This window comes from Octodon degus, unplaced genomic scaffold (assembly GCF_000260255.1).
Source record: "Octodon degus isolate 3935 unplaced genomic scaffold, OctDeg1.0 scaffold00112, whole genome shotgun sequence".
NCBI lineage: Eukaryota > Metazoa > Chordata > Mammalia > Rodentia > Octodontidae > Octodon > Octodon degus.
This window is the reverse complement of record NW_004524688.1, coordinates 6036934-6063154: the sequence shown is the minus strand read 5'-3', so window position 1 is coordinate 6063154 and position 26221 is coordinate 6036934. Positions and strand designations below refer to the sequence as shown.

At 52.7% G+C, this 26221-nt stretch overlaps 2 protein-coding genes across 4 annotated transcripts in view; one reads left to right on the top strand and one right to left on the bottom strand.

The window, feature by feature from the left end:
• The first annotated feature begins 2678 nt into the window (after positions 1-2678).
• Uts2r (urotensin 2 receptor) lies at positions 2679-5076 on the top strand. Its single transcript, XM_004639545.2, has one exon. The coding sequence runs from the start codon at positions 2714-2716 to the stop codon at positions 3872-3874; it is 1161 nt and encodes a 386-aa protein (XP_004639602.1). The 5' UTR covers positions 2679-2713; the 3' UTR covers positions 3875-5076.
• A 13716-nt stretch (positions 5077-18792) lies between these two features.
• Positions 18793-26221, bottom strand: part of Ogfod3 (2-oxoglutarate and iron dependent oxygenase domain containing 3) — a 21650-nt gene continuing 14221 nt past the window's right edge. The window contains exons 8-10 of one of the 3 annotated variants that reach the window (XM_023699254.1): positions 25633-25756; positions 20255-20386; positions 18898-19119 (exon numbers count right to left, since the gene is read on the bottom strand). In XM_023699254.1, the coding sequence (XP_023555022.1) occupies positions 18983-19119; positions 20255-20386; positions 25633-25756 (393 nt within the window). In that variant the 3' untranslated portion in view covers positions 18898-18982. Of the gene's footprint in view, positions 19120-20254; positions 20387-25632; positions 25757-26221 lie in introns of all 3 variants that reach the window. The other 2 variants (XM_004639544.2, XM_023699255.1) reach the window with 2 other exon arrangements.

Genomic DNA, 26221 nt, shown 5'->3' with positions numbered 1-26221 from the left:
GGGATCCTGCTCCCTGCCTCCTTCGCGGTGCATAGATGCAGGAACTGTCGCCTGGAGAGTCTCTGGGTAGGGGCCAGGGCCAGGGCGCTCTCAGCCCAGCCCAGAGCGCAGTTCCCTCCTCATGGTACCCTGAATTTACCCTGTTACTAGGTTGGCTACGCAGGGAAACTGTGCTGGAGTGGGGAGACAGGGGCTTCTCCATTTCTAAGAATTTCCCCTTCCTTCTGTGTGTGTGTGTGTGTGTGTGTGTGTGTGTGTTTGTGCCCCTTTTTTGTGGCAGTGGGGAATCAAGACTCAGCTATGTCCCAGTCTTTTTTTTTTTTTTTTTTTTTAATTTTGAGGCAAGATCTAGCTAAGTCTCCAGTCACCCAGGCTAAGCTGGAACCTGTGATCTAGCCGCAGCCTCCCAGAGTGCTGGGATTACTAATGTGCACCACCTGGCCACAGCTCAGAGGTTTGTTTTTTGAGACAGGATCTTCATAAATTAAGATGACATTCTTAATTTATGTAGCCTAGGTTGGCCTTGAACTCACCATGTAGTCCAGGCTGGCCTCAAGCTCTCAATGATCCTCCTGCCTCAGTCTCCCCAGTGGTGAGATTACAGGTGTACGTTACCACACCTGGCAACTCTGAGTGACCACTCCCAGAACTAGGCCGGCACAGCTCTGGGCCCCAGAGGGCTTGTCTTGCCCCAGGGGCAGTGGATCACCCTGGGCTGATACTGCTCTGACCCCCACTGTCCCGGGCAACATTGTGAGCTCTCTGAGCTTGATGACCTTTACTCAAGGTGGCATTATGAGTTTCACCCTCTTTGTTGACTGCAGCAATAATCCCATCTTCTTCATTGCTGTGGAGTATTTTTATGGAGAAATTAGTTTGCTTATCCATGCTACTGTGTATGGACCTTTGGGTCACTTCCCAGTCATTATTAAAGTTTCTGGGGGCTGGGGAGATAGCTCAGTAGAATAAGCACCTGTCTGGCAAGCGCAGGGTCCTGAGTTCAATTCCCAGTACCAAATAAAAAAATAAATAAATAAAATTGCACTAGGAATTAAATATCTTGGGCCAGTTTCTCCTGCAAGTACCACCCTGTAAAGTTGCTGAAAACATTCTCATTTTTATCATGTTGTGGACATTTGCAGTCATTTCTTTTGGGTAGAAACCTAAGAATGGAATTGCTAGTGAGGCAGTATGTACCTGTTTGCCAAGTTGTTTTGAGGCCACTACAGCATTTTACAATCCCAGCCACAGTAATCAAGAGTTCCAGTTCCTCCACATCCTCCTGATGCCCAGTCCTGGGGGTGACCTGGTCATGTCCCTCCTGGTGCTGTGAAATGGAGTCTTGTGTGCTTTGGATTTTCACTTCTCTAGCGATGCCCATGCTGAGCATCTTTTCATGTCATGGAGGCCTTTGCGTCTGTGTCTAAGACTTTCTTTTTCAACAAGTACTGTTTAGACTTTTGCCTCTCCCTCAAACTGGTTGCTAGTCTTAATTGATTTATGGTTCTTTACATATTTCAGTTACTAGTTTTTGGTCTGATATATGTCTTCTGGTACTCTGCCAGCTTTTGGCTTATATTTTTATTTTCTTAATGAAATTCTTAATTTAAATGAAGTTTTTTTTTTTTTTAAAGAAATCTTTTTCTACCAAAGGCCAGGCAAATATTCTCCTGTTTTCTTCCAGAAGCTGGATTGATTGATCTGTTTAACCTTCTACCTGCAGATTCACCACACACTGTGGTGTGGGGGTGAGAGGCAAGGATTCAGGCTCATTCTCCTCTTTGGATGACTACTATGTATCTTTTGATTAATGGAGGTAACAAAGGCTTTCTCCCTTTACCTCACATATTTTTCTATTTGTACTTTGAAGTAACCAACACTACTTTTATTTCTTTTTTGTTATTGCATTATTTTTTCCCATAATTTTATTGAGAAACAAACAGCAATGAGACAGTTTCAAACCAAATTGGTAGGACAGTTTCAATAACTAACACATTGCGTACATTCTTCCTAGTGCCAACACTACTTTTAGAAGTTAACATTAGTTAGAAGAAAACTTTTTTAATGTTCACATTAAATAAAATGAAAGAAAAGACTCTTGGGTAAGCAGGACTCAAGCTGTTGCTGATCTCTGGCCTAAGAGGGCTATATTGCTGTGTTTTGCTTTTCAGGAAAGTTCAGTCAACAAACCCGTAATTCCAGCACTCTGAGAAACTGAGGCAGGAGAATGACAAGATTGAGCCCCACTTGGGTGACAATTTGATGACTTGGCAAGATCCTGTCTCAAAAGGGAGGGTGGTAGTAGAGGAGGCTGGGAATGTAGTTCAGTGGAAAGGTATTGGTCCACTTCCTACTACTGGAAAAAACAAAAAACAACTCAGTCAACCTCAGAGGCATTGAGGCCTGGACTGGGGTCCTGCTGGAGCAGGCCCGGAAACAGTGGGAAACGTGCAGATGGTTCTTGGGAATTCCTGGTAGCTGGGAAGGTGGAGCAAAGGGGCTGTCTCAGTCCTGACAGGGCTAGAAGTAAGCCCTGCCCTTCTGTGGCAGGCAGCAGCCCCTAGGAGCTCCACTGTCAAGGAGGCCTTTGGGTAGAGAAGGGATGCCACTTTGCCCCTCAGATGGGCATCTCCTCCACAGGACAAGCCATTGCCCATAGATCTCTGTCCTCCAGGAGCAGCACCAGCAGCCCACGGCCCAGTGTGAGGCAGCGATGGAGCTGAGCCCGGAGCCCATGACTGGCTTACCTCTGCTGGCTGTGACAGGTAGCCCTGGGCCAGAGCTGCCTGGTGGCCCCAACAGATCCTTCAACAGTTCCTGGGCCAGTCCAACAGAGCCCAGCTCCCTACAGGACCTGGTGGCTGTCGGGGTTCTGGGGGCCGTGCTTTCAGCCATGGGTATCTTGGGCGTGGCGGGCAACGTGTATACTCTAGTGGTCGTGTGCCGCTTCCTCCGGGCCTCAGCCTCCATGTATGTCTACGTGGTCAACCTGGCACTGGCTGACCTGCTTTACCTGCTCAGCATCCCCTTCATTGTGGCTACCTACATCACCAAGGACTGGCGCTTCGGCGATGTGGGCTGCCGAGTCCTCTTCAGCCTGGACTTCCTGACCATGCATGCCAGCATCTTCACACTCACTGTCATGAGCAGCGAGCGTTATGCAGCGGTGCTCAGGCCTCTGGACACTGCGCGGCGCTCAAAAGGCTACCGCAAGCTGCTTGCACTGGGCACCTGGCTGCTGGCCTTGCTGCTCACCCTGCCTATGATGCTGGTCATCCGGCTGGTGTCCCGGGGCCCCAAGCACCTCTGCCTGCCTGCCTGGGGTCCACGTGCCCACCGTGCCTACCTGACAATGCTCTTTGGGACAAGCATTGTGGGACCAGGCCTGGTCATCGGGCTGCTGTATGTGCGCCTGGCCCGTGCCTACTGGCGGTCGCAGCAGGTCTCCTTCAAGCAGACACGCCGGCTGCCCAGCCCAAGGGTGCTCTACCTCATCCTGAGCATTGTGCTGCTCTTCTGGGCCTGCTTCCTGCCCTTCTGGCTGTGGCAGCTGCTGGCCCAGTACCTCGAGGCCCTTCCCCTTGCACCTCGTACTGTGCGCATAGTCAACTACCTGACCACTTGCCTCACCTACGGAAACAGCTGCGTGAACCCCTTCCTCTACACTCTGCTCTCCCAGAACTTCCGAGAGCATCAGCGCCGCCGCCTGCATGCACCGGGGAGCAGCAGTGGCTATGGACGTGCAGGCACTGCCAGCTTTGGGCCCAGCCGGACCCACACTCACTGCGACTCAAGCCGCTCGCTGTCCTCCAGCAGCCACCAGGCCACCGAGACCCTCCTGCTGTCTCCAGCTCCAGGAAGGGCCTGTGTCTGAACCCCTGGAGACAGTGTGAGATTGGAGTATGAGAGGCCAGGCTGGGAAGCCTAGGTCACAGCAGAACTACTCCTGGCCCTGCCTCCTCTGAGTCCATTTCCCAAAAGCCCCTGCTACTCTCCTTGTCACTTTCTTCTGCTCCATCAGTTCCTCCTCATGATGACAGTGCCCCATGAACAGGCTACCTCCAGAGCCTTCAGGGGACTCCTGCCCAGACCTGACTTCTGCAGACAGTGAGCTAAGCCCTCCTCACCATTCCCTGGCCTCTCACCCGGAACACAGGACACCAGCACCTGCCATGCACCTGCCGTGCCCACCTATCCTACCCACCTGCCCCATCTGGCTTCTGTGGCTCTATCCTCCTCCTTAAGCACTTGAACCAACAAATCCACAGGAAGAAAGGGTGTCCTGGGCCTGGGAGGGATCCCACAGCAAGCAGGAGAGTCTATCTGTCTTTAAGGACTGTGCTGGCCCAAGGTTCAGTCCTGTTCATCATCCAGGTGGGGAAAGTAGGCAGAAAAGCAAAGCTGCCAAGGGTGGGAGGAAGACCACCCAGCTGTGACCACATCAAAAACACAGAGGACAGGCCTGGGGCAGCAGCACAGACCATAGCAGGGTCACATTGGCAGAGATGACACTTGTGCTGCCCCCAGACAGACCACTGCCCTGGTCTCTCTTCTGCTTCCATTCTCTCTCTGGCTGACTGTTCCATGTCCAAACCTGGGAAAGTGCCAATGTTCCTTCCCTGTTCCCTCCACAGTGTTGTCCCTCCTGCCAGCTCCTAGGGCCCCTTGGAACCCTGGGTAGAGGACATCTGTTTCCCTCTCCACAGGGGGCTCCCCAGAGACAGAGCCTCAGGACAGAACAGTGTCTGGAGCAACAGGACAGTCACTGTCAGGACGAGGTGCATGTGGTGGCTGTCCCAGGTGTCTAGAAAGAGGTGGGCATAGGATGGGAGGTGTTTCTGGACCTGGACGGTCATGGCTGGACAGTGCCTGGAACTGTGTGTTTCACCAAGGCTAAGATGACAAATATTTTATCTGAAAAACAAAAAGGGTTGGGATGTAGTACCTCAGTGGTAAAGTCCTCACCCCATACCACCAGACTCTGGGTTCCACCTCCAGTATTGTAAGACAAACAAGCAAAGACAAAAGGGGGTGGGTTAGCAGAGGGCATGGGACCTGTGGTATATAAGTGCCCTGCCTGACTCTTGATGGAGGGTGGGGTCTTCAGGGTTTTAGAAATCCTTTTCATTTCTCAACCAATGCCTGATTCCTAAAGCTTTGTCTCTGTAAAGAAATGAATGCAAAATTAAAGTTGAAAACTCAAGAGCCAACAGCACCTGCCTGGCAAGTACAAGGTGCAGAGTTCAGTTCCTGGTATATGAGAGAGAGAGAGAGAGAGAGAGAGAGAGAGAGAGAGATTGAGATTGACAGACAGACAGACAGACAGACAGACAGACAGACAGACAGACAGAAACTAAGTTCAAGAGCCAGAGCTGGGGCTTCCATTTAAAGGTCCAAGGCTTGAACAATTTATCTTTGGGCCGGGGCAGCAGCCACAGGATTTGGGAGAGACTCCACTGCTTAATCTTCACACTCAGCCCACCTAGCTGACTGACCCGGCACAGCTTTGGACAAGTTGGGGGCAGGGGGCAGCCAGTGGGGCAGAGTGGACACCCAGCGGTGCCTGCACCTGGCTGCTTTGCAATCATAGTGCCTTGCGGTGGGGGCATCTCCAGCAGGAACAGCCTCTCTCCAGCCCCCTACCTTGGGAGTCCCCAGTCCTCCAGGGCAGAGCCAAGGACCACAGGTCCCAGTACTGCCTGGGCTTCATTCAGCATCTATCACCTGCTGTATCTGGGGGCACGGGTCCCCATAGTGCCACAGTTGAGGGTCAGGAGGTAGACAAGCTGAGCTGTGGCATGTGTGTCCTTCCAGGGGACTATCCACAGTACACACCTCAGATACTCCCATGGGCCCAACAGGAATAGGTGCCAAAGTCAGAGCTTCCATTTGAGGCTAGGAGACAGCAGGGATGTGGTCTGTGAGTGTGTGGGCCTGGGACAGTGACCAGTGGTGGGTATGGGGAAGGGGAGATGGAAGAGATGCAGAATGCAGAGCCAGGATGGTATGTGGAGTTCTTCAGAGCTCCAGGCCTGGGAGGGACCCAAAGGTGAAATGCAGCTTGCAGGGGGAGCCTGCACCTGTGCACCCACTGCCCAGCCCAACACCTCCACCAATGACAGCGCAGAGAGGGCACAGCCGTGGCTCACCCAAGGTCAGGCCTCCAAAGGGGGCACTCTCAGAACGGGTCACCAGCCTGCTGGCACATGGGTGCAGGGCAGGAGAACAGGAGGTGCTGCAGCGTCACCCCCAGGCCACCAGGCTCTGCTCATCACCAATGTCCCAGCCCCAGCACACTTGCCCCAGCAAGCACATCTACACCCACAGCAGGACTCTGGGCATGGAATCGAGGATGATGCTGAATGACTCTGTGACAAAGCATCAAGCCCCTTCCTGCACAGCACAAACACCACCCTTGGGGGGCTGCCACCAGCTTGCTGCTCCCGCCCCAACTCCTGGCACCAGGTCCCTGTGGGCAGCCTGACCCAAGCTCCTGGCAGAGGTGGGTGCTGCTGAAGCCAAGGAGGAGATTTATGGGCCCTGTCTGGCTGCGAGCTGGTCTCCAGCCCACAGGCACTGTTCCCAGCCTCAGCCCTGCCTGCCCAGACTATGAGGCTACTAAGGGCCTGTGGGGCCTGGTCAGGGCAGTTATGATTTCTATCCTTTTACAGAGGTGTGAAACCCTCATCACAATTGAGTTTTAGAACACTGCTACATGGAATTTTCCAAAGAAACAGAACCCAGAAGTTATGCATAGAAATAATAGGGTTTTTGTTTGTTTTTTAAATAGCATTTCACTGTGTAGTTCAGGCTGGCTTTGAACTTGCAGCAACTCTCCTGCCTGAGCCTCCCAGATGCTAGGATTACAGGTGTGTGCCAAAGCCTGGCACAATAGATATTTTAAAGTCTTTTATTTATTTAGTACAGGGTCTCACTACACAGCTCAGACTTGTAGTGATCTTCCTGTCTCATCCTCCCAGCACTGGGATCACAGGCATGTGCCACCATACCCGGTCTCAGTGGCTGGTACAGTGCACCCAGGGTTCCAGGCCGGCATAGCATGCAGTACCAAGGCTCAAACCTGGGTTCTTGGCTTGTCAGGGATTTGCTTAGGCTGCCAAGCTATCTCCCCAGTCCCACAATACATGATTTTTAAAAGGAATTGTCTCATGTGATTGTGGGGCTGGCTGGAGACTCAGGCAGAGTTAACATTACACCTGAAAGAAAAATTTCTTCTTCCTGGAATTTTATTCTTTTTTAAAAAAATTAAAGTTATTTATCTATTTAGTACAGGGTGTTGCTATGCAGTTCAGACTCATGGTGATTTTCCTGTCTCAGCCTCCCCAGTGCCAGCACAGCATGCAGTACCAGGGATTGAACCCAGGTCCCGCGCTTGCCAGGCAGGCACTTAGGCTGCTGAGGTATCTCTCCAGCCCCTGGAATTTTATTCTTGGGGTCCTCAACTGGTGGGTGAGGCTACCCTCAACTTCTGCAGATCATTGTTGCATAAAGACTGTGGGAATGGATCTGCACCCACCCACAAAGCCTTCACACAGCACAAAGGCCTGCTACCCCAGCCCAGGGACACATGAGCTGTGTCCTCCTGTGGATCAGCTGGTCCACATCCACACCGAAGGCTCCACTGAGGGCCTCTCCAAAGCGGGGCACTTCCAGAGCCACTCCCATCTCTGTCCTTTCCCTGGTCATCACCTGTGGTGTGGAGGCAGATCTGGTTTGCTCGCATCTCTCCCACGTGGGCTGCTGATGTGAGGAAGTGGTGCAGGTGAGCAGGAATGGACATTGTCAGTTCTGGGGCAGAAGCTGAGGAGTGGGGCTGCTGGCTGTGGTGTCAGTTTCCCAGCACTAAAGCATACCAGTGCTTATTTTGAGACAGGGTCTGCCTAGGTCACTCAGGCTGGGCTTGAACCTGACATCCTCCCTGCCCCAGCCTCTCCGAGTGCTCGGATCACAGGCATACGCACCACACCCATCTAGGTGTAGGTCTTTGAGGAACACCATTCTGCTTCCCAAGCCAACTACACCACTCCTGCTCCTTCAAGGGTCCGGGAGGGCTTGTCCCCTTAGTCCCCACATGTGTTCTTTTGTACATGCTGCTTTCTTCGAGAGGTGGCCATGCTGGCAGGCAGAGATTAATACCAGGCTGCTCTGTGGCACAGCAACCAGCCCGAGCCTGCACCTGCTCAACTTGGCCACGGTGCTGTCCTGATCCAGCACCAGCCCCCCAGGGGTCAGTCCCAGGACAGTGACACGTACCACACAAAGCATCACAGGACACTCAACACACAGATCACATATGCCAAACACACAACCCATACCTCAGACATATAAGAAATACATAGGACACGTACCACACACAATCCCCACACATGCTACATGCACACACTCCCAAGCACACCACACACACACACCACATCCCACCATACCACACACAACTTAGGTACACACACCCTACACCCACACACAGCAAACACAAACATGTCACACACACACACACATACACACAAAAACACATCATACTCACCACATGCACAGTATACACTACACATACACACCCTACCACACTTGCCTTCCTCCCAACTGTCCTTGAAGTACCTTCCTGAGAGGTGACCCATTGGCTCTCCCTGCATAGCAAGTGCAGCCTATGTGGTGACATCCTGCAGCACAACCTTCTACAAGATGGGCCAGTGCTGCAATAGGTCATCTTGACTCCATCCTCCCCCACTACCCCTTCCCCTGGCCCCAGGAGCAGTGGCTGTGTGTCTGTGACCTGGCTGGTCTTGACTGCAGAGGCTACCTTGCCAGTGCACAGTACAGGGCTCTTCTGACATCCTGAGCACAGCGGTGGAGCTGCACTGCAGAACCCTGCTTGACCTGATCCTCTCAGCCTCTGGGGTCCTCCCCTCCAGGGACCTTGGAGTGCAGGGACAGTATCCTCCTGGGTGTGGTGATATTGTCTTCCTGTCCTCCAGGGCTTTCAGGGACCCTGTTTTAAATGATGAAGATCACATGTGCTTGCAGTGAGCTCAGACAAGCAGACAAACCCAGGCAGCCAGTGGTGGTGTGTTGTTGTATGTTTCGAGTGTCTCTGGGATGCAGGATTATCACAGTCATCACCAGACCAGCATCCTGGGTTGTCGGAGACAGCTGCTGGTCCCTGGAGCCTCGGAAAAATGAGGCAAGCCGATGGATGGAGCCCTGGGCTGACCAGGCCACCTCAGTGGAAGGAGCTTCAAGGATGGCAGCCACAGTGTCTTCCAGACCTCTGAGGCTCTGGTAACAGAGAGGAGGGAGCCTCGGGGCCCTGGCCTATCTTCCTGGACACTCAGAGCAACCCCATTACCCATGAATGGACTTGCTGCCTTCCAATTGAGGTGTCAACTGCTCACCCCACCACTGCCATGTGTGCTATGAACCTTCTTTGACCCTTTGCCTCCCCCAGTCTTGGTCCATCTACCACTTTCCAGACTTCAGACACACCACATCAGAGCCCAAAGGCAGTGAGGACAGCTTCGAGGAAGCCTGTGGGGCCCAGACCACACCACCTCAGAGGACCCACGAACACTTGGTCCTAGACACCAGTCCTTCTGAGCTCAGCCCCCCATACCTGGAGACACAGATAGCGGGCCCAAGGCTCCCTGACCTGTGTCTCAGCTTGTAGGATCTGTGTCTCAACACCAAGCCTGGAACCTTTGTTGGCCTAGAGCAATGGCCTAGAGCATGACCCAAACCTCCCACCCTCAGGACCCAGTAAGACTGAACACCAGGTTCCTGCCCACATGGCCCCTACCAGGCTGACTGGAAACCAGGGATTGTGAGGGTCAGCTGCTGCTCCACAGGGTGGTCACTGCATCCCCAAGTCAAAGTGAAACACAGGTTACATTTGATACATGAATGTCATATATAAAATCACAAAAGAATGAAGAAAGATAGGTGGATTCATTTGTAAAACAAAGAAAAGAACGGCTATGAATGGGGCTGGAGAGATGGCTCAGTGGTCTAAAGCACCTACTTGGAACAAGCTTGGCAAAGCACAGGGACCGCGGTTCAATCCCCCAGCACCACATGCCAGCCAGACCCGCCCCCTGGTGGGCTGAGCTGGCCACACACACACACACACTAAATGCAAAATAAATAAAATAAAATAAATTTTAAAAAAAAATTGAAAAAAAAAAAAAGAACGGCTATGAAAATATGGCCTCAATTCCAGAGGCCTCCAGGAGAGGGGTGAGAATTTTACATATCGTTTGGAACAGAATGTGGAAAAAAAAACCTAAACGAAGTACAGAATGCACAGTGAAAAAGTTAAGCTTGCTCTTCAAGGGCCGGGTGGCTAGGAGCAGCTCAGCAGTACAGTGCTTGCCTAGTAGGTGTGAGGCCCTGGGTTCCCTCCCCAGGGCTGCAATAAATACATAAATAAATGAAAAGACCCATATGAACGTGTACAACTCTTGCATGACCAAGTCCACCTCGACTATCCTAAAATCCACATATCAGCCATGGATCAGAATGCTGCCCAAAGCATCGCTTTGAAATCCAGATTCCCTGTGGCATGTCCCACAGTGAGAAGAGGTCCCCACAGGGCCGAGGAGGGAAGACTGAGCTCAGAGGATGGCAGTGGTGATACCATGCAGGTGACAAGGGGACAAATCCAAGACCTAGCAAATGACAGAGAACCAGAACACAAACCTGCAAGCATAGCAGGCTTGAGTGTCATTCAAGATGAACAAATAGGTGAGGATGCACGTATGCTCGTGAGTCTGGGCAGTTCTGTGTGTGGCTATGTGGGGGAGGGGGGCGCAAGTGCAAATAACTTCACAGAAACGCTCTGAAATACCAACATCAGCTCCTGAGAGGAAGAGGTTAGGTAATTATTTTAACTTTATCGCTTTGGGCCTTTTCCAAACGTCTCTCAGGGCTATAGAACCAGCAGTGGTGTTTAAATGTTAAGTTTCAAGCCTCCATTGTGCCTCAGATCTTAGTCCACTGGGGTAGTGAGTATTCCCAGAATAACAAGGTCCCAACCCCGCTTGGGGCCCCCATCCTTGCACCCTCTGAACCCTGGGTCATCACCACCAATTGTCAGGAAAGAAGTGGGGTGGGTAGAAGAGACCAGGATCTGGCAAGGTTAAGCTGGGTGGGCCAGTGTCATGGGAGGCCAGGATCACTGACCAGCAGGTGCCCCTGCCTCTGGTGCTCCTCAGGAACCCACTCAGGAGGTGCCCTGGGGCTGGGCAGGGGCAGTAGTGTGCAGGACACACCAGCTAGCTAATGGGACCTGCCAGTGCCCAGCCAGAGGCTTTAGCAAAATCCTTCCCTTTACTGGACTAAGATCTGAGCTCTAGCTGGTATAATGGAGAAGTAGCCCCCAGGACAGGACTGAAGATGAAGAACCGGCAGCCTGGGGTGCCCACTGACACCACAGCCCTGTGTATCCCAGGGCCCTACAAACCCTGGCTCTCAAACCACCCCCTCTGTGGACCCCATGTCCCAGCCACTGTCCACATGGTTTTGCAAGCTCTATTGCTTCTGCAGACATGAGCTCCAAGTCCAGGGTCCCACTGAAGTGGTTGCTTCTCTCCCCCTCACAGCTGCCTGGTCTGTGCCACCTTTGGGAGATGTCATATCTGGTGGGGGACAGACAGATGCCAATGAGGCTCCTAGGAACACTGGTATGTTTGCCTTTGTTTTTCCCAGGTAAACTTCAGCAGAGAAATTGTCAGGGTGGGGAACAAGTGCTTATTTTTAGTGTGTGCTTGGGAAAGGAATTTTTCTTTTTCTTTCTTTCTTTCTTTCTTTCTTTCTTTCTTTCTTTCTTTCTTTCTCTTTCTTTCTTTCTTTTTTTTTTTTGTGGTACCAGGGATTGAACTCAGGACCCTGTGCTTGCCAGGCAGGTGCTTGTTCTACTGAGCTATCTCCCCAACCCTCTTTTTCTTCTCAGTAAATGGGAATTGAATACAAGGCCTTTGAACATCTCCAGCACACCCCCCCCCCTTTTTTCAACTTTAAGACAGGGTCTTGCTAAATTTCTAAATTGCTCTGGCTGAGCTCAAACTTGGGATTCTCCTGCCTCAGCCTCCTGAGTATTGGCATTACAGGTGGGCACCACCATGCCCAGCTAGGATTTCATTTCACAGAAGGCCATGGAGAATCCCTTTGTGAGACACTGAGCTGGGACCCCATGTTTTGGAAAGCTGAGCTTTGGGCTTTGTTTGGAAGCAAGGCTGGATGATGGAAGTCCTGGGGCAGGAGAGGCCTTGCTGTGCCAGGCGCACAGTGCTCTCAGGCAGATCTTGCACAGCAGACTGACTGGCCTGGGTGCCCACCGGCCTTAAGAGAGGGTGCAGGGCAAGCTGCGGGGTATGCCCTCTGTCCCATGACCTGGCCCCAGAACAAAATCAGCCCACTGGACAAACAGGACAGCGGAGGTCCTGGCACCCAGTGGGTGACTGAGCGAGCTAGTGAATGGGTGAACAAACATGCCCTCATAAGGGGATGATCGCTCCACCAGGCGCACTCACATTCGCGGCCAACAGGCAGTCTGTCTCCAGGCAGCTCTGGCTTGGCTGGGATTTGGCTTTGGATCACCAGTGTCCTGGCAGTGGGGTGGATGCCACGTCTCTCAGGCTGACCATGCAGCCCCAAAGGGCTTTTCCAGGCATTCTCAACCCCAGCCCAGGGGAAGACATACACTGCAAACCCCATAGCAATTACTTAGGGGAGGTTTTTGTGGGTCCACAGCAGGAAGGGTCCAGCCTCTGTAGGACACACCAGGGACCTCACACCCAAGATGCTCCCCCAGGGTGGTGAAGAATCTCACACCCCAGCCTCCCTGAACTCTTCATCTTCCTGGGAATAAAGCTCTCTGGGAAGCAGCCAGTAGACCCTCCTGTTGAGCTGTTGCTTGTGGAAACTCCCCCATCAAAGGGAGGCTGAGGGGGCACCCAGGGCTGTGGGTTATCATGGTGACAGCATCTATGTCACCATGGTGAAGCAGTCCTGGCTGTAGAGGATGACAGGACTGGACAGCCGTGGCCAGTCTGCATGGAGGAGACACCAGCCTCTTGGGGGTCCTGCCTGGCTGCCTGGAGGGCCGACTCAGGGGAGAGGGCCTTTGGGCTCCCTCATTCCCTGGTGGGGCCCTCAAGAGCTGCCTGCCTCCCCCCACCCCCAGAAAGTGCATGCAGGTCCTTCCATCTGAATTCCAGACAGATGATGCTGTGAGCCAGGAGCCAGCAGCCTCCAGACTTGGCTTGTTCTAGGCCTAGCCTCATGCAGCAGTCACAAAGCCCAGAAGGAGCTTTGTCCTCCAGTGCCAGTGGCAGGTGCCCTGACCCAGGATGGACCGAGCAGCCCTGTGGCCTTTCCCCTGCAGGGTGGTGGCCAGGTGGCTGGATGGACAGCAGTCTGAGGCCTGTCAGTGTTCTCTGGCCCCTCCCATCAGCACTGCCTGGGATGCTTCCTGTTGACTGGGCCCACCTTGGGGTCACCCTCTGGAGGTCTCCCTCCCACCAGCTGTGGCTGAAGGTGGCCCCTGGCTTTGTGGTTCTCCACAGGGCTATATCTTTCCTGGCACCAGAGCCCTCCCTTGATGATTCCCAATAGTTCATCACTGAGCTTTCAGGGGAGCTGGGCCACCAGGAGACACCTGAACGTCTCCATCCACATGTCCTTGTGGGTGTCAGGCCAGGCCTCCGTCCACTCAGGAGGCCATGAGCTAGGAATGTCATTCCCAAGTGTAGCCCTTCTGCACTCTGGCCCACAGCACCGTTGGGAGTGCAGAGCCTGAGCCTGCCCAGAACTGTGCGTCAGCACAGAATCCAGGGCACTACGGCTGCCCATTGTAGTGGTGTGCGCTAGCGTCAGTGACAAACACTGCCTGCCACCACTTCTCTCTGGGGGACAAGGGCCTGGTGGAGGAAGACACATACCGCCTGGACCACGAACAATAGCCGGGACCTTGGGAACAGGAGCGCCCCCCATAACAGCCCCAGAGCCAAACCAGGCTTGGGGAGGAGCCAAGCTGGACCTCACTCCACATACCCTCCCCTCTGGCCCCACAAGTAAAGGGGCATCTTGCAGGGTGAGAAGGGCCAGGGCAGGGTGCGGAGCTGTGTAGGTGGTGTTAGAGTGGCCACAGGTCCCAAGAGGAGGCCTAGTCCAGGAGACCCTGGCATCCGGAGTTCTGCAGTGTGATCTTCCCTTCCCAGCTTCCCAGAGCACTCCCGCTCCCAGTGGTCTGCCTTATTTTCAGTGATGGGAAATGAACACAAGCCTTCAACCACTCTGAGTTGCAGTCCCAACTCCTTTTAACTTTTACTTTGAGACAGGAGCTTGCTAAGTGGCCCAGGCTGATTCTGAACTCGTGATCCTCCTGCCTCAGCCTCCTGCGTAGTTGTGATCAGAGGCGTGTGCCAACTGTGTCCAGCTTGCTCTGGTGGCTGCAACCTCTCACTACTGTAGTGAGAGGCACTCTACAGCCCCCACTGGCCCCCAATGGGGAGTTGGCCCTGACCTCCCAGCAGTCTCAGCCTTCTAGGCCTCAAAGGGGTGAAGGAGGAAGGACAGCCAGGTGGTGCTGAGGTCAGGGTGCAATGCTACCCACGGAGACTCAGGCCACGGACTTTCCCCTGCCCTCCTGGGGTGCACAGGTCGGGGGACAGGGCAGGTACTCCACAAGTTGAGCAGGACTCAGGGCCTCAAAGGTGCCACTGATAGGCGATGCTTCCCCCTGCTGGCCAGGACTGGGAGCAGACACAAAGGGGAAAGGACCTCGGGAAAGAGGCCCAGATCCACCCAGGCAAAGAGCAGTAGAACGGGGAGCTCTGCACAGCGGGGACTAGCTTGGACAATAAACAGGGGGCAAGGGTTCCCTCGTGGAGGAACCTGTGCCAAACAAGGTGAGCCCAGGGCAAGCCGCAGAAACCCAGGGACTCTGAGAGGGCAAGTCAGCTATTTACCACAAACACTGCAACTGGCCACACAGCCCTGCCTGGGCTCCAGGGGCTTCTATGCCAGTGGTGGGCAGTGCACAGCCCTCCACTCTGCTTAGTCTTAATTCGTATTTCTAAATGGATCATCTCACTGCTTGGAACTTCGTTGATGTTGACATAGGGGAAAGATACGCCCAACCTGTAAGATATCTGAGTTCGTATTCTCTGAAACCCAAGAATGAATTTTAAGAACAACTGAGGTTAAGAAAGCTGCTGTCTGAGAGGGACAGGAGCCCAAGTGGGTTGCCAAGGAGCTGTCTGTTTTAGGTTTTTTTTGTTTTTGTTTTTTAGTACCAGGGATCAAACTCAAGACCTTGTGCTTGCCAGGCAGGTGCTTAGGATGCTAAGCTAAATCCCCCGGCCCCTAGGGATTTTTGTAGAGCAAATCCACAAGACGAGGCAGGTCTAAGATGGAAAACATGGGAACTTGCTAGGTGGGGATGAGGTGGGACAAAACTATGGTCCGTCAGTAAGATTACAAGTACAGTTGCTCAGGTAAAATTGATTAAATCGGGATCAAATGGGGAAGCCAGTCACATAGCCAATGAGCATGAATACAGAGCAGGAGCTGTTCTGTAGGGGTTAGTCTACCTGGCTTTTTCAAAGTGACTGAAATCTATTTAGAATATCAATCCCTGATGCCTATCCCTAGGGAGGTATGTGGCTGCCATTTGTTTCACCTTTTTTTTTTTTTTTTTTATTTTAGGGAAGAGTCTATGGCATTTTCAGGGTCATGCTACTACCAGGCAAGCACTTATTCCACTGAGCTATCTCCCTGGGCCCTGTTTCATCTTTTATCTTGAAGTCTGGCTCAGAGTGGAGGTACCTGGCTCTCCCACAGTTGCAAGGTATCTTGCCTTCCATACTGGCTCCTTTGAGAGCCCGATGCTGTCTGACTGCCTACATTTCTATCTAACTCAGCTGCCTACAACAATGTTCCCGTACATCATTCTGAAAGTGATCTGTCGGTGAAGTGAAGGAATCTGAGGACAAACTTGTCTGGCTGTGCCCAGTGGGCTGCTCCATGCCTCACCACCTGACTGGGGGTGAGAAGGTCTGAGACAGTGGTAGCAAACCTGTGGCACTCATGCCAGAGCAGATACACACAGCGTCCTCTGTCAGGACGCAGCCACGTTGCCCCAGCCGCCGTGCATAAGCTTTAATTACAGCATCGGTATTTTGTGATAAAAAATGGGCTTGGGGTTGTGGTCTGGGCGCTCAGTCTCTGAAAGGTTTGCCACTGCTGGTCTAAGAGGTGGAGCCTGGCACAGAAGGTGCAGGAGGCTGGGCAGAGGCTGGATGGAGGCCGTGCCGCAGGGCTGGGGAGGGCACTGCTCAGGCTGCCCCAGAGCTCTGTTGAGAAGGTGTAGGAAATAACACAGAACTCAACTCGATGTGGGACAGGTCAGGGATAAAGGCTTAGTGTAGACAGTCTGCTTGAGAGCCAGCCACACCTGGTGTAAGGAGCCCCTGCTCACCTGCACCACCCCTGGAGGCTTGCTAGTGGGCAGGACCTAAGCTGCTGGTGTCCTCCTTGGCCAGGGCTCCAGATGAGCAGCAGTGCCCTGGTCCCTGTCCTCATGTGGAAGGATGGGCCACAGCCAGCCCTTAGGCAGGCAGCATGCAGGGTGTCCTGTGACCTTGGGAATAGCCTCAGCCATGCCGTGCTACAGCCCTGGCTCCTCCTGACCAACCGCATCTCAACTGTGAGGGGAACCCAGATGGACACTTGACACTGTGGATGTGTGTGGGTGAGCCTTCTCAGGCTCCAGTCCCTTGGTTTCCATGTGACATGTTGGGGAGTGGAAGCTTAAAACGAAACAACTTCAGAATTAAAAGACTCAGCATTGGCCCCATGTAGCTCCCATGGGTCATTTAATTCTGTGTAGCCAAGAGGTCTACAGAAAGGAAAACTTCAGGCCTAGCTTTGCCTCTGGTCCTACCCTGGGAGGGGACCAGAGAGGCTCATGGAAAATGGGCTAGAAGCATGCTAGTGGATCACCTCATGAGGATTGCTTAGACATGGCTGTCTTCCTCCCTAATCACAGGGACACCTGGTGGGGTCATCTTCCTCCAGGGTGCAGAACTCTTGCTGCAGCCCTAGCCATAGAGGTAGAAACTCGGCATCTATCAGAGCAGCTTTTCTAGAAATCTCAGAGGCTTTGGCCAGCCCCATGGTCTGTCTCTAGCCTACTCCTGTTCTCCCCACCAGGCTAGGCCAATTCAGATCACCACTGAGCTGAGCAAAGGAGGCAAGACCCTATTAGGCAAGAAGGCAGCGGACCCACAGGCAGCAGAGGCCAGCCTGCCTGGATACAGGGCCATGACCATGCAGGCAGCAGAGATATGGCACACCTGTCCCAACCATGACATTAGGTGTGAATTTTTTTTCTTTGCAGTACCAGGGATTGAACTCAGGACCCTGCGCATGCCAGTCAGGCACTTATGCCACTGAGCTGTCTCCCCGGCCCCTAACCATGACATTAGAAAGCCAAGAATGAGCAGAGTACAGAGAGGCCTGAGTTCTGCTGACCTGACTTGACAGTGCGAAGCAGACAGCCCTGCACAGACTGCCCCACCCACCAGCCACAGCTGGACCCTCATCCTCCATTGCCATTCATGTGCTCTTTCAAAGCCATGACGCCCACCCAGCTTCCTGCTCAGAGAAGTCAGGGGGCAGCCAACCTGGTGCACCTGTCCCACCTACCCAAAAGGGCTCTGACTACCTGCCCATACCACAGCACTTCCCAGGGCAAGAACAGAATGTGCTAGAACCAAGAGCAGTTCAGGATGCCCCACATGCTGGGGCAAAGGGTTCAGACATCGCAGGGCAGGCTGGGCCCTCAGCTCTGAACTTGTATGCCTAGGTCCGGGAATGCTTCACTGCTTTATGAGGCCAACACAGCTCTGAGGCCATGTGATCCCTGAACCCTGGCCCTGGATACTCAGGGGGCTACAGAACTGAGGTAACGTGGGGCCAGAGAGATGGCTCAGTGGAATGAGTGCTTCCCTGGCAAGAGCAAGGACCTGAGTTCAAACCCCAGTTCCGCCAAAAAAAACCTAAAGTAACAGCGTCCTCCATTGTCAGGTACATGCTTCAGGGCTGTACGGCCATGTAGGTGGGGTGTTCCAGCCACATCTCCCTGGTAGTGGGGGTCAGAATGATCAGGAGCCCAACTCCCTGGGGGTGTTTCTGGCATCCCACTCCCTGCATTTAGCATTTGGCCAGCCCTTCTTCTGGGAAAGGTGCCCAAATCCAGGACAGCAGCCTTACAAGCTGTGAGCTAGGTGAAAGATGTCCTCCTCAGGCCCTGGCCACCCCAGGGTCAGCCTATCCTGGCTCCCAACTGCAAGGACAGGGACACCAGTGGCCTCTTCGGTGGCTGAACAGGCACAATGAGATGGCGGCAGCAGGGCAGTTCCCAGATGCAGAAGCAGAGGCTGCAGGTAACAGACTTGCGTCTCTACCTCCACCCTGGGAGGAGCTCCCGCGCTCTCTCTGGAGCCTCCTCCAAACAGCAGCCGGTTCTGCTCCTGCATCTGGATGGGTGCCTCTGGCCCTATCCTGGCCCTGTCCTGTCTTGCTCACCCCATGACCTGTGCCCATGCTAGGTCCGTCTTTGATGGGCCAGGTGGTTTCTATATCTGGGCTGGGCCAAAGGGGATACCCCTGCTATCTGTTCACCATCGAGAGTCTCTCCACAGGCACAGGATGGCTCCCCTGGGGAAGGAGGAGCTGTTGTCCACCGTGAACAGCTCACAGAGCAGGCATATGCACCAGTAAGGTGGAAAGCGCCTCCTTTAGTTTACTCAGGATGAAAGATTAAAACACCAGCAAGTTGGGACTTGTGATAATTCGTAAGGCACTCTGTGCAATGGGAACACGAGCTGGGCCCGGGGCACTCAGCGTGGTCCAGGCCTCAAGGTGTCTGCTCCCCCACAAGGATGCGGGCAGGGACTCAGGCCCTGGGCTACGTGAAGGCCGGGTCCTCAATGCCATGGTCAGGGTTGCAGGTGAAGGCGATGGTGATGGCATAACGGGTACCCCAGCGGACCTTCTCCACACGGTGCAGATTCTCAGACCCCGAGGTGAAGAAAGAAACCCGACCTGGAGAGGAAGGGAGACAGAGACATGAGCCCAGAGGCCACCTTATGCCACCAAGGCCCTCAGAGAGCACAGCAGCCATCATCAGCCAATGTCAGCAGGGGACTAACTAGGACCACAACAGCCAGGGACAGGCTGAAGGAACTTGTTGCTCTGGAACTGCTGCCCAGAAAGCCAGCAGGCCAGGAGACAATCCCACAGCACCAGGACAGGTCATGCCTGGACGTGTGGTGAAGATGGGGTGTTCTAGCTCCCTCCTATTCTGGTGAGAAAAGCAGTGGAAGTGGCCACAGGGATGGGCACCAGGCCTTGTACTACTTGCAGCCTTCTAGTTCAGACAGGTTAGGATCTGGTTTCTAATCATAGATCATCAAAAATCAAACCCAGCTGCAGAGGGTGAGGATGACAGCATCATCTAACAACCCAGGAAGGTCAGTCAAGACAAACACATGCAAACACCTGGCCAGCCTACTTCAAGTGGGGATGAAGACAGGCCCCTCCTGGGACATCGATCACCTGAACTGGGGGTCCTTCCATCCAAGAATCCCATCCACTTGCTCTTATAAATAAATGACCCCATCACACTTTTTACTAGGTAAGCGCTTGCTGCTAAGTACTCCAATCAGCCATTAAAAGTCCTGAGTGAGGAGCATGAGATTCTGAAGTCCCATCCTGGCTGCAGGACCTGGCTCCAAATGATCGGGACAATTGCCCTACAAAGACTAGTGCTGGAAACTCTGTTTCTCCCTTCCATGTTTGCAATTTGACTCTGAATCTTCGCCAAGGGAGAACGGTCACTTCTGCTGTGCGCTGCATCCCAGGGCCAACAGTCACATTTGGCCCACAAGTGGCAGAGCAAGAACAATCCTGTGCACAGCAGCAGACCCTGGGGGGGCAGGAACTCTGCTCCTTCTGCCTGGGCAGGGCAGGCCCCCTCTGGACACAGGAAGCAGGAAACACTCTCCCCAGGGTGACCTGGAGCCATAACACTTTCTGAGCTTGTGTTTTCCAAGGACATTTTGTCTTTGGTTTATTCTAGTTACAATCTAACCCGAGAGGTGGGAACAAGCAACAGGGGCCTAGGCAGGATGAGGCCTAAAGGCCTGGGGCTTGTGGGTCCCTCAGCCCCCCAAGCTACCTTCTCTTTGCTCCTCCACCACAGGCACAGATGTGCTTCTCCCTCTATTACCCCTGCAGTGTTTCTGCCCATCTTGGAGAGGCTTCAGAAGCCAGGGAGAAAAAGGATGGAGGATATCAGGGCCTCCATGGGCTGCAGGACAACAGGAAACCACCTGCCCCATCACTGGAGCCTGCGATGGGGAGAGAGGAACCTGGAGTAGAGAGAGCTTTGGTGAGAAAAAAATACCCGAACTCTCCCCAGCTGGATGGAAAACTAACTTTTACATTTGATTCCTAAGAGGATTAAATGCCACTTAGGGGAAATACAGACAAATCTACCTTAGTACATCATATGAAAGGGGGCAGGAGGTTGGGAAGATAGCTCAGGCATAAGCATCTGCCTGGCAAGCGTAAGGTCTGAGTTCAAGCCCTGGTACTGCCCTCAATGCCCCCCCCCCAAAGAGGACAGGAAACTTTGAAATCAGCAGAGAAAGAGGAGAGCACATGTAAGGAGCATGAAGGACAGCAACATTTCTCCAGAAACATCCAAAGCAGGAACCAAGAAATAGCATCTTGGGCTGGGGAGACAGCTCAGTGGTCTAAGCACCTGTCTAGCAAGCACAAGGACCCGGGTTTGATCCCTGGGTATAGCATGCCATGCTGGCCCAGAGCGCCAAGCCGGCTACCGAAACTAGGCATCTGGTGCACACCTGTAATCCCAGGGCTGGAGAGGCTGAGAGAGGAGGATCACAAGTCTGAGCTGCATAGTGAGACCTTGTACCAAACAGATAAATAAAAAAAGAAAGAAAAAAAAATAGCATCTTAACATGTCAAGAGGAAAAATGTGATCAGCACAGAATGCAAGATCCAGTACAAAGATCTCTTTTTAAAAAGGTGAAGGGGCCAGTGAGATAGCTCAGCGGTCTAAAGTGCCTGCTTAGGCAAGCTTAGTGCAGGCAAGCATGCAGGGACCACAGTTTGATCCTCAGTACCACAGCTGTGCCAGCCCTGCTCCCAGGAGGGGCTGAGCCAGCCACAAAACAAAAACAAAAAACAAAAACAGAAACAAAAAGAAAGAAAGTCTACTAAAGTCCACTAAAATTAGGGCCAGCCAGATAGCCCAGCAGATTAAGGCACCTGCTTAGACGATCGCAGGGGCTGCAGGTTCAATCCCTGGAGAGCCATGCTGGCCCTGCCCCCGCTGATTGAGACGGCGTGGCGGCACACACCTGTAATCCCAGACCTTGCTAGGCTGAAAACAGGAAAGTCACTGAGTCTGATCTGTGTAGTGAGACATGTAGTTAGAGCCTGTACTAAATACATTTTAAAAATTTAAAATATTTTTTTAAAAAGGCGAGGGCTGGGGGTGTAGCTCAGTGGTGCAGTGCTTGTCAGGCATGCCAGAGACCAAGGGTTCTATCCCCAGCACCACCACCAAAAATAAACAACCAAAAAAAGAGGTAAAATAAGTATTCAGAAAAGTCCTTGTGGGCACTGGAGGAACTGCACCAAGGGATTCACTAAAGGCTGAAGAGAAATGGTACCTGCTGGAAACCCTGACTCAGAGGGCAGAGTGGAGAATGCTGGAGATGAGAAGCGCTAGCTTGTTAAATGCTGTGTACCTCCTCAGAGGCCAAAAATTATTTCAAGAAAAATATCAAGGGCGCCTGCCCCTTAGCTCAGTTCTTTTTTTTTTTTTTTTAAGTTTTAATTTTTATTTATTTATTTATTTATTTATTTTGTGTGTGTGTGTGGCCAGCTCAGCCCACCAGCTCAGCGGGGCTGGCTGGCATGTGGTGCAGGGGGATTGAACCGTGGTCCCTGTGCTTTGCTTAGCTTAGCTTGTTCTAAGTAGGTGCTTCAGACCACTGAGCCATCTCTCCAGCCCCAAAGGTTAATGTGTATTCTTTTTTTTTGGTGGAACCAGGGATTGAACTCAGGCCCTTGCGCTTGCCAGGGAAGCACTTATTCCACTGAGCCATCTCTCCGGCCCCAGTTCAGTTCTTTAAGTGGCTGCTTCAACAAAGCTGTCAGGCTCAGGTTGCTGTGGTTCAATCCCCACAACTCAAGCCAGCTAAACCTGCCCTGAAGGCATTCAGAGAAAAAAAAAAAAAAGAAAAGAAAAGAAAAATATCAAAATAACAGCATAAAGTTTGTCACATATTTAGATATTGACAGGTAGCAAAATGAAAACACAAAGGTAGGGCAGTAGACAAGTGGGACCCTGCTGCTCTGTAAAGCGGGTGGTGGGCCACTGGACACATGGGTATTCCACTTTGATTCTGTACAATCCAGAACACAATGGCCAGAGGCATTCCACAGAAATTAGCGAGTAATATTCACATGGAAATGAAGCAGGCATATATTAGCAGCCAAATCACTTTGAAAAAGAATGAACACTTTCCATAAGGCTGTAGCAATTGGGATTCCACGGTAGTCACAGAGGGACACTTCGATCACTGGGACAGAAACAATGTGCAGAGCTGGAACCATGGTTATAATCTTCAGATTTTTGACAAAGGTGTCCAGACTGACTTGATGGGGTGAGATGGTCTCTTCAACAAATGCTGGCGAAATGCCTGGCAACCCACAGGCAACAGGCAAATGCTGACCCCTACCTCACTCCACATATCAATACTATTTCAAAATGGACTAATAACATGAACATTAAATCTAAAACCATAAAATTTCTAGAAATAGATGTAGAAAAAAATCTCTCACATCTTAGGGTGGGCAAAATTTATTACTGTGGAGATGCAAAGGTGCCCTGGGTAGGGTTGGGCTGCTGTAGGGGGTGGGTTGGGGTGGCCCTTGCTGCAACTGGGGACAGCTCAGACTGCCCACCTTGGGACACAGGCAAGGGCAGGGAGAAGCAGAAGCCAAAAACTAGGATAGTGGGTACAGAGAAATGCCTCTTCATAAGCCTGCTGTAACTAATGTCTTGAACTAACACTGAGATACAAGTAACAGGATCCCAGAAGTATATTGAGCTAGTGCTAGAATTACAGGTGTGCATCACCACTCCTGCTGGCACACTGAGATCTCTCTCTCTCTCTCTCTCTCTCTCTCTCTCTCTCTCTCTCTCTCTCAGTACGAGGAATCAAACTCAGGACCTTGTGCTTGCTAGGCAGGTGCTGTGCCACGGAGCTATATTCCCAGCCCTGAGATCTTAAAGGAGATTTTAAAAGTCCCTGTCACAACAAATCAAGGAGCAGAGACAGGCACAGTAACACATTCCTATAATCCCAGCACTCTTGAAGGCTGAGGCAGGAAAATCAAGAGTCAAATCCAGCCAGGGCAAATTAATGACTTGGCAAAATGTTGTCTCAAAGTTTAAGGGGGGAAAAAAAGGACTGAGGATGTAGCTCAGTGCTCTGGTCCAATCCCAGCACTACAAAAACAGACAAAAAGGAGCAGGAGCTCCTAGTCCTCCCAGAGACCCCAGTGAGGACACAGTGTATGGTGTGCTTATCCTCAGCCTAGAAGCTCCCGCTGTGCCCCTGAACCATAACCCCAAACCCAGCGCCCAGTCACATCCTTCCACCACCGAAGCCTCAGCAGGAAAACTCCCTATGCTGCTGGGCCCTGCTAGAACGTGCGCTCCACAGATCACAGCCTGTTGCTTCTTGTCCACCTGCACATAGACGTGCTCTCCAGCCCACATCAGTGAATCCAGCACTCGGGAGGCTGAGGCAGGAGGATGGCTGTGAGCTGAAGACCAGCCTGGCTACAAAGTGAGCTCAAGGCCAGCCTGAACTGCATAGTGAGACCCTGTTTCAAAAAGACAAAAACAAAAACTCACACTTCAGCCTGGCTTTGAGGACATCTGCTGCTTCTCTGCAAAACCGCTGAAAGCATGTAGTCATGGCCAAAAGTGTCTACCGCTCCTATCCTGCTTTCCAACGGCCCCTTTACACAGCCGTCCTGAGCTACAGGGAATAAGGGAGGTGTGTCTGAGGCATGCTGCCACCTACCCTCTAAGCTATCTAGAAATTCCACCCCATACACAGCTGTCACAGCGGCTGTGGAAAATGTCCCCCAAAGGCCCATGGGCTTTAAGGTTTGGCTGCCTACTGATGGGCTTTGGGACCTGATGGGGTCATAAAGGCTCAACCTCATCATGTGGATCCACCCACTGGTGATCATGGCTTGATGGCATTATTGAGAGGTGATGGACACAGGTGGCAGGGCCCACGCAAGAGGGTGGACACTGGAGCTGTGACATTGGGGACTGAATCGGCTCTCGTTGCGTCCTCTCTGGCTCCCCCCCACCCCCCGGCAGTCTCCTCCTCCCCTCTCCCATGGCCCGATGCTCTGGAGCAAGCTGAAAACAGACTCAAGCCTCTGAAACCCAGAGCCAAGGTAAGCCTCTCCTCAGTTGCCATTCTCAGGTGTGTCACAGAAAAGGAAGTTGACCAACACAACAAAGGTCTACAAGTCTTGAGGCTCAACCCGCTTTCTCCTGCAGAGGGCGACACTGAGAAGCACCATTATTCCCAGCTTTGATCCCCCAAAACCCAAGCGTTAGGTCAGGTGTCTACTGCAGGGGACAAGTGGGTCTTTTCTCCAGTAAGGCAGGCAACTCCCCACTTCTACATAACCCTCAGCATAGGGAAAGGTGTCCCCATGAGACCTCCAAGTCCAGGTGTGCACGCTGTCTCCTCAGAGGCAGCCAGCAACAGCAGGAGCTGAGGCTGTCCAGACAGAGGGATCTGTCACCCTCTGCCCAGTCAACACTGCTGGCATCTGAGGGAGGAAACCAGTGGGCATGTGATGACAGCCAGGAGCCTGGGAGCAGGTACAGGCAGGAATGCACTGAGAAAGGGTGGCCCACCACAGGAGACAGCCACAAATCTGCTGGACACTGGGGCCAGTTCCATCTCCATGGACACAGCTCACCATGAGACTGGCTCCATAGCACCACAAGGACAGGTCAAGGTCCCCGGGACCATGAGGGATACTGTGCTGATGTCACGTTGGAGGCATCACCTTATCTTTGATTTGTGTGGGACTGAGGAGGAGACCTGAGTCAGGTGAGCACTCTGCCACCAGCGTACACCCTAGCAAGCACCAAACAACGTCAGGTTCCCACTGAGCAGGCCGCCCAGCGGGAGACCCAATGGGAGCAAGTGGGACTGTCACACCAGGTGATGCTCTTGGGTCTGCTACAGCCCCACGACAACCTCAGGTGAGTGGTACAGACTCCAGCTTCCTAGGTGTCAACCCCAGCAGCTGGACCCAGACAAACTCTCTGCGCCAAGTCTAACATACAGTAGGTGCTCCCTAAACAGGGCACTGCTGACTAAACCCGCCCTGCCCCATACACATACAAATGGGTATGTGCGGTCAGAGCTGCCTGTGCCCACGCCCCGTCCATTACAAGCCTTGGCATCCTACCAGCCCTGGGCTCCACCGTCTTATTGGCACCTTCCTCCATGAACACAAAGCGCCCTCCACCGAAGTCCTCTAGGTAGTCAGAGAGGTACAGCAGTGAGGTGTAGTCAAACGAACCGTAGGTCACCTGTGGGGTGAAGTCAGGAGCTGTCAGGCCTGCTGCCCTTTAGAAGGTGGGTGACCACTGAGGCCAGCTGTCTTGGGACCTCATGTACTGACTGCCCATGGGCCCTTCCCACCCCCACAGTGGGCATCTTCTGGGCATCCATGTTAAAGGCACAGCAGAGAGGTTGGCACAAGGCTAACTCCTGCTATGGGCAAGTACTGTGGTAGCTGCATGATATGCAGGGAAAGGGTATCTTGTCGCTACAAAAGTCCCCGACTTTTTTGATGTTGTTGTTGCAGTATAGGGGATTGATCTCAGAGCCTTTACTCTGAACCACATCCCAGCACTTCCTTCTTTCCCTCCTTTTTTAATTTTTTTTTTGAACATTTATTGTGTGTGTGTGTGTGTGTGTGTGTGTGTGTGTGTGTGTGTGGCCAGCTCAGCCCACCAGGGGGCGCAGCTGGCTGGCATGTGGTGCTGGGGGAT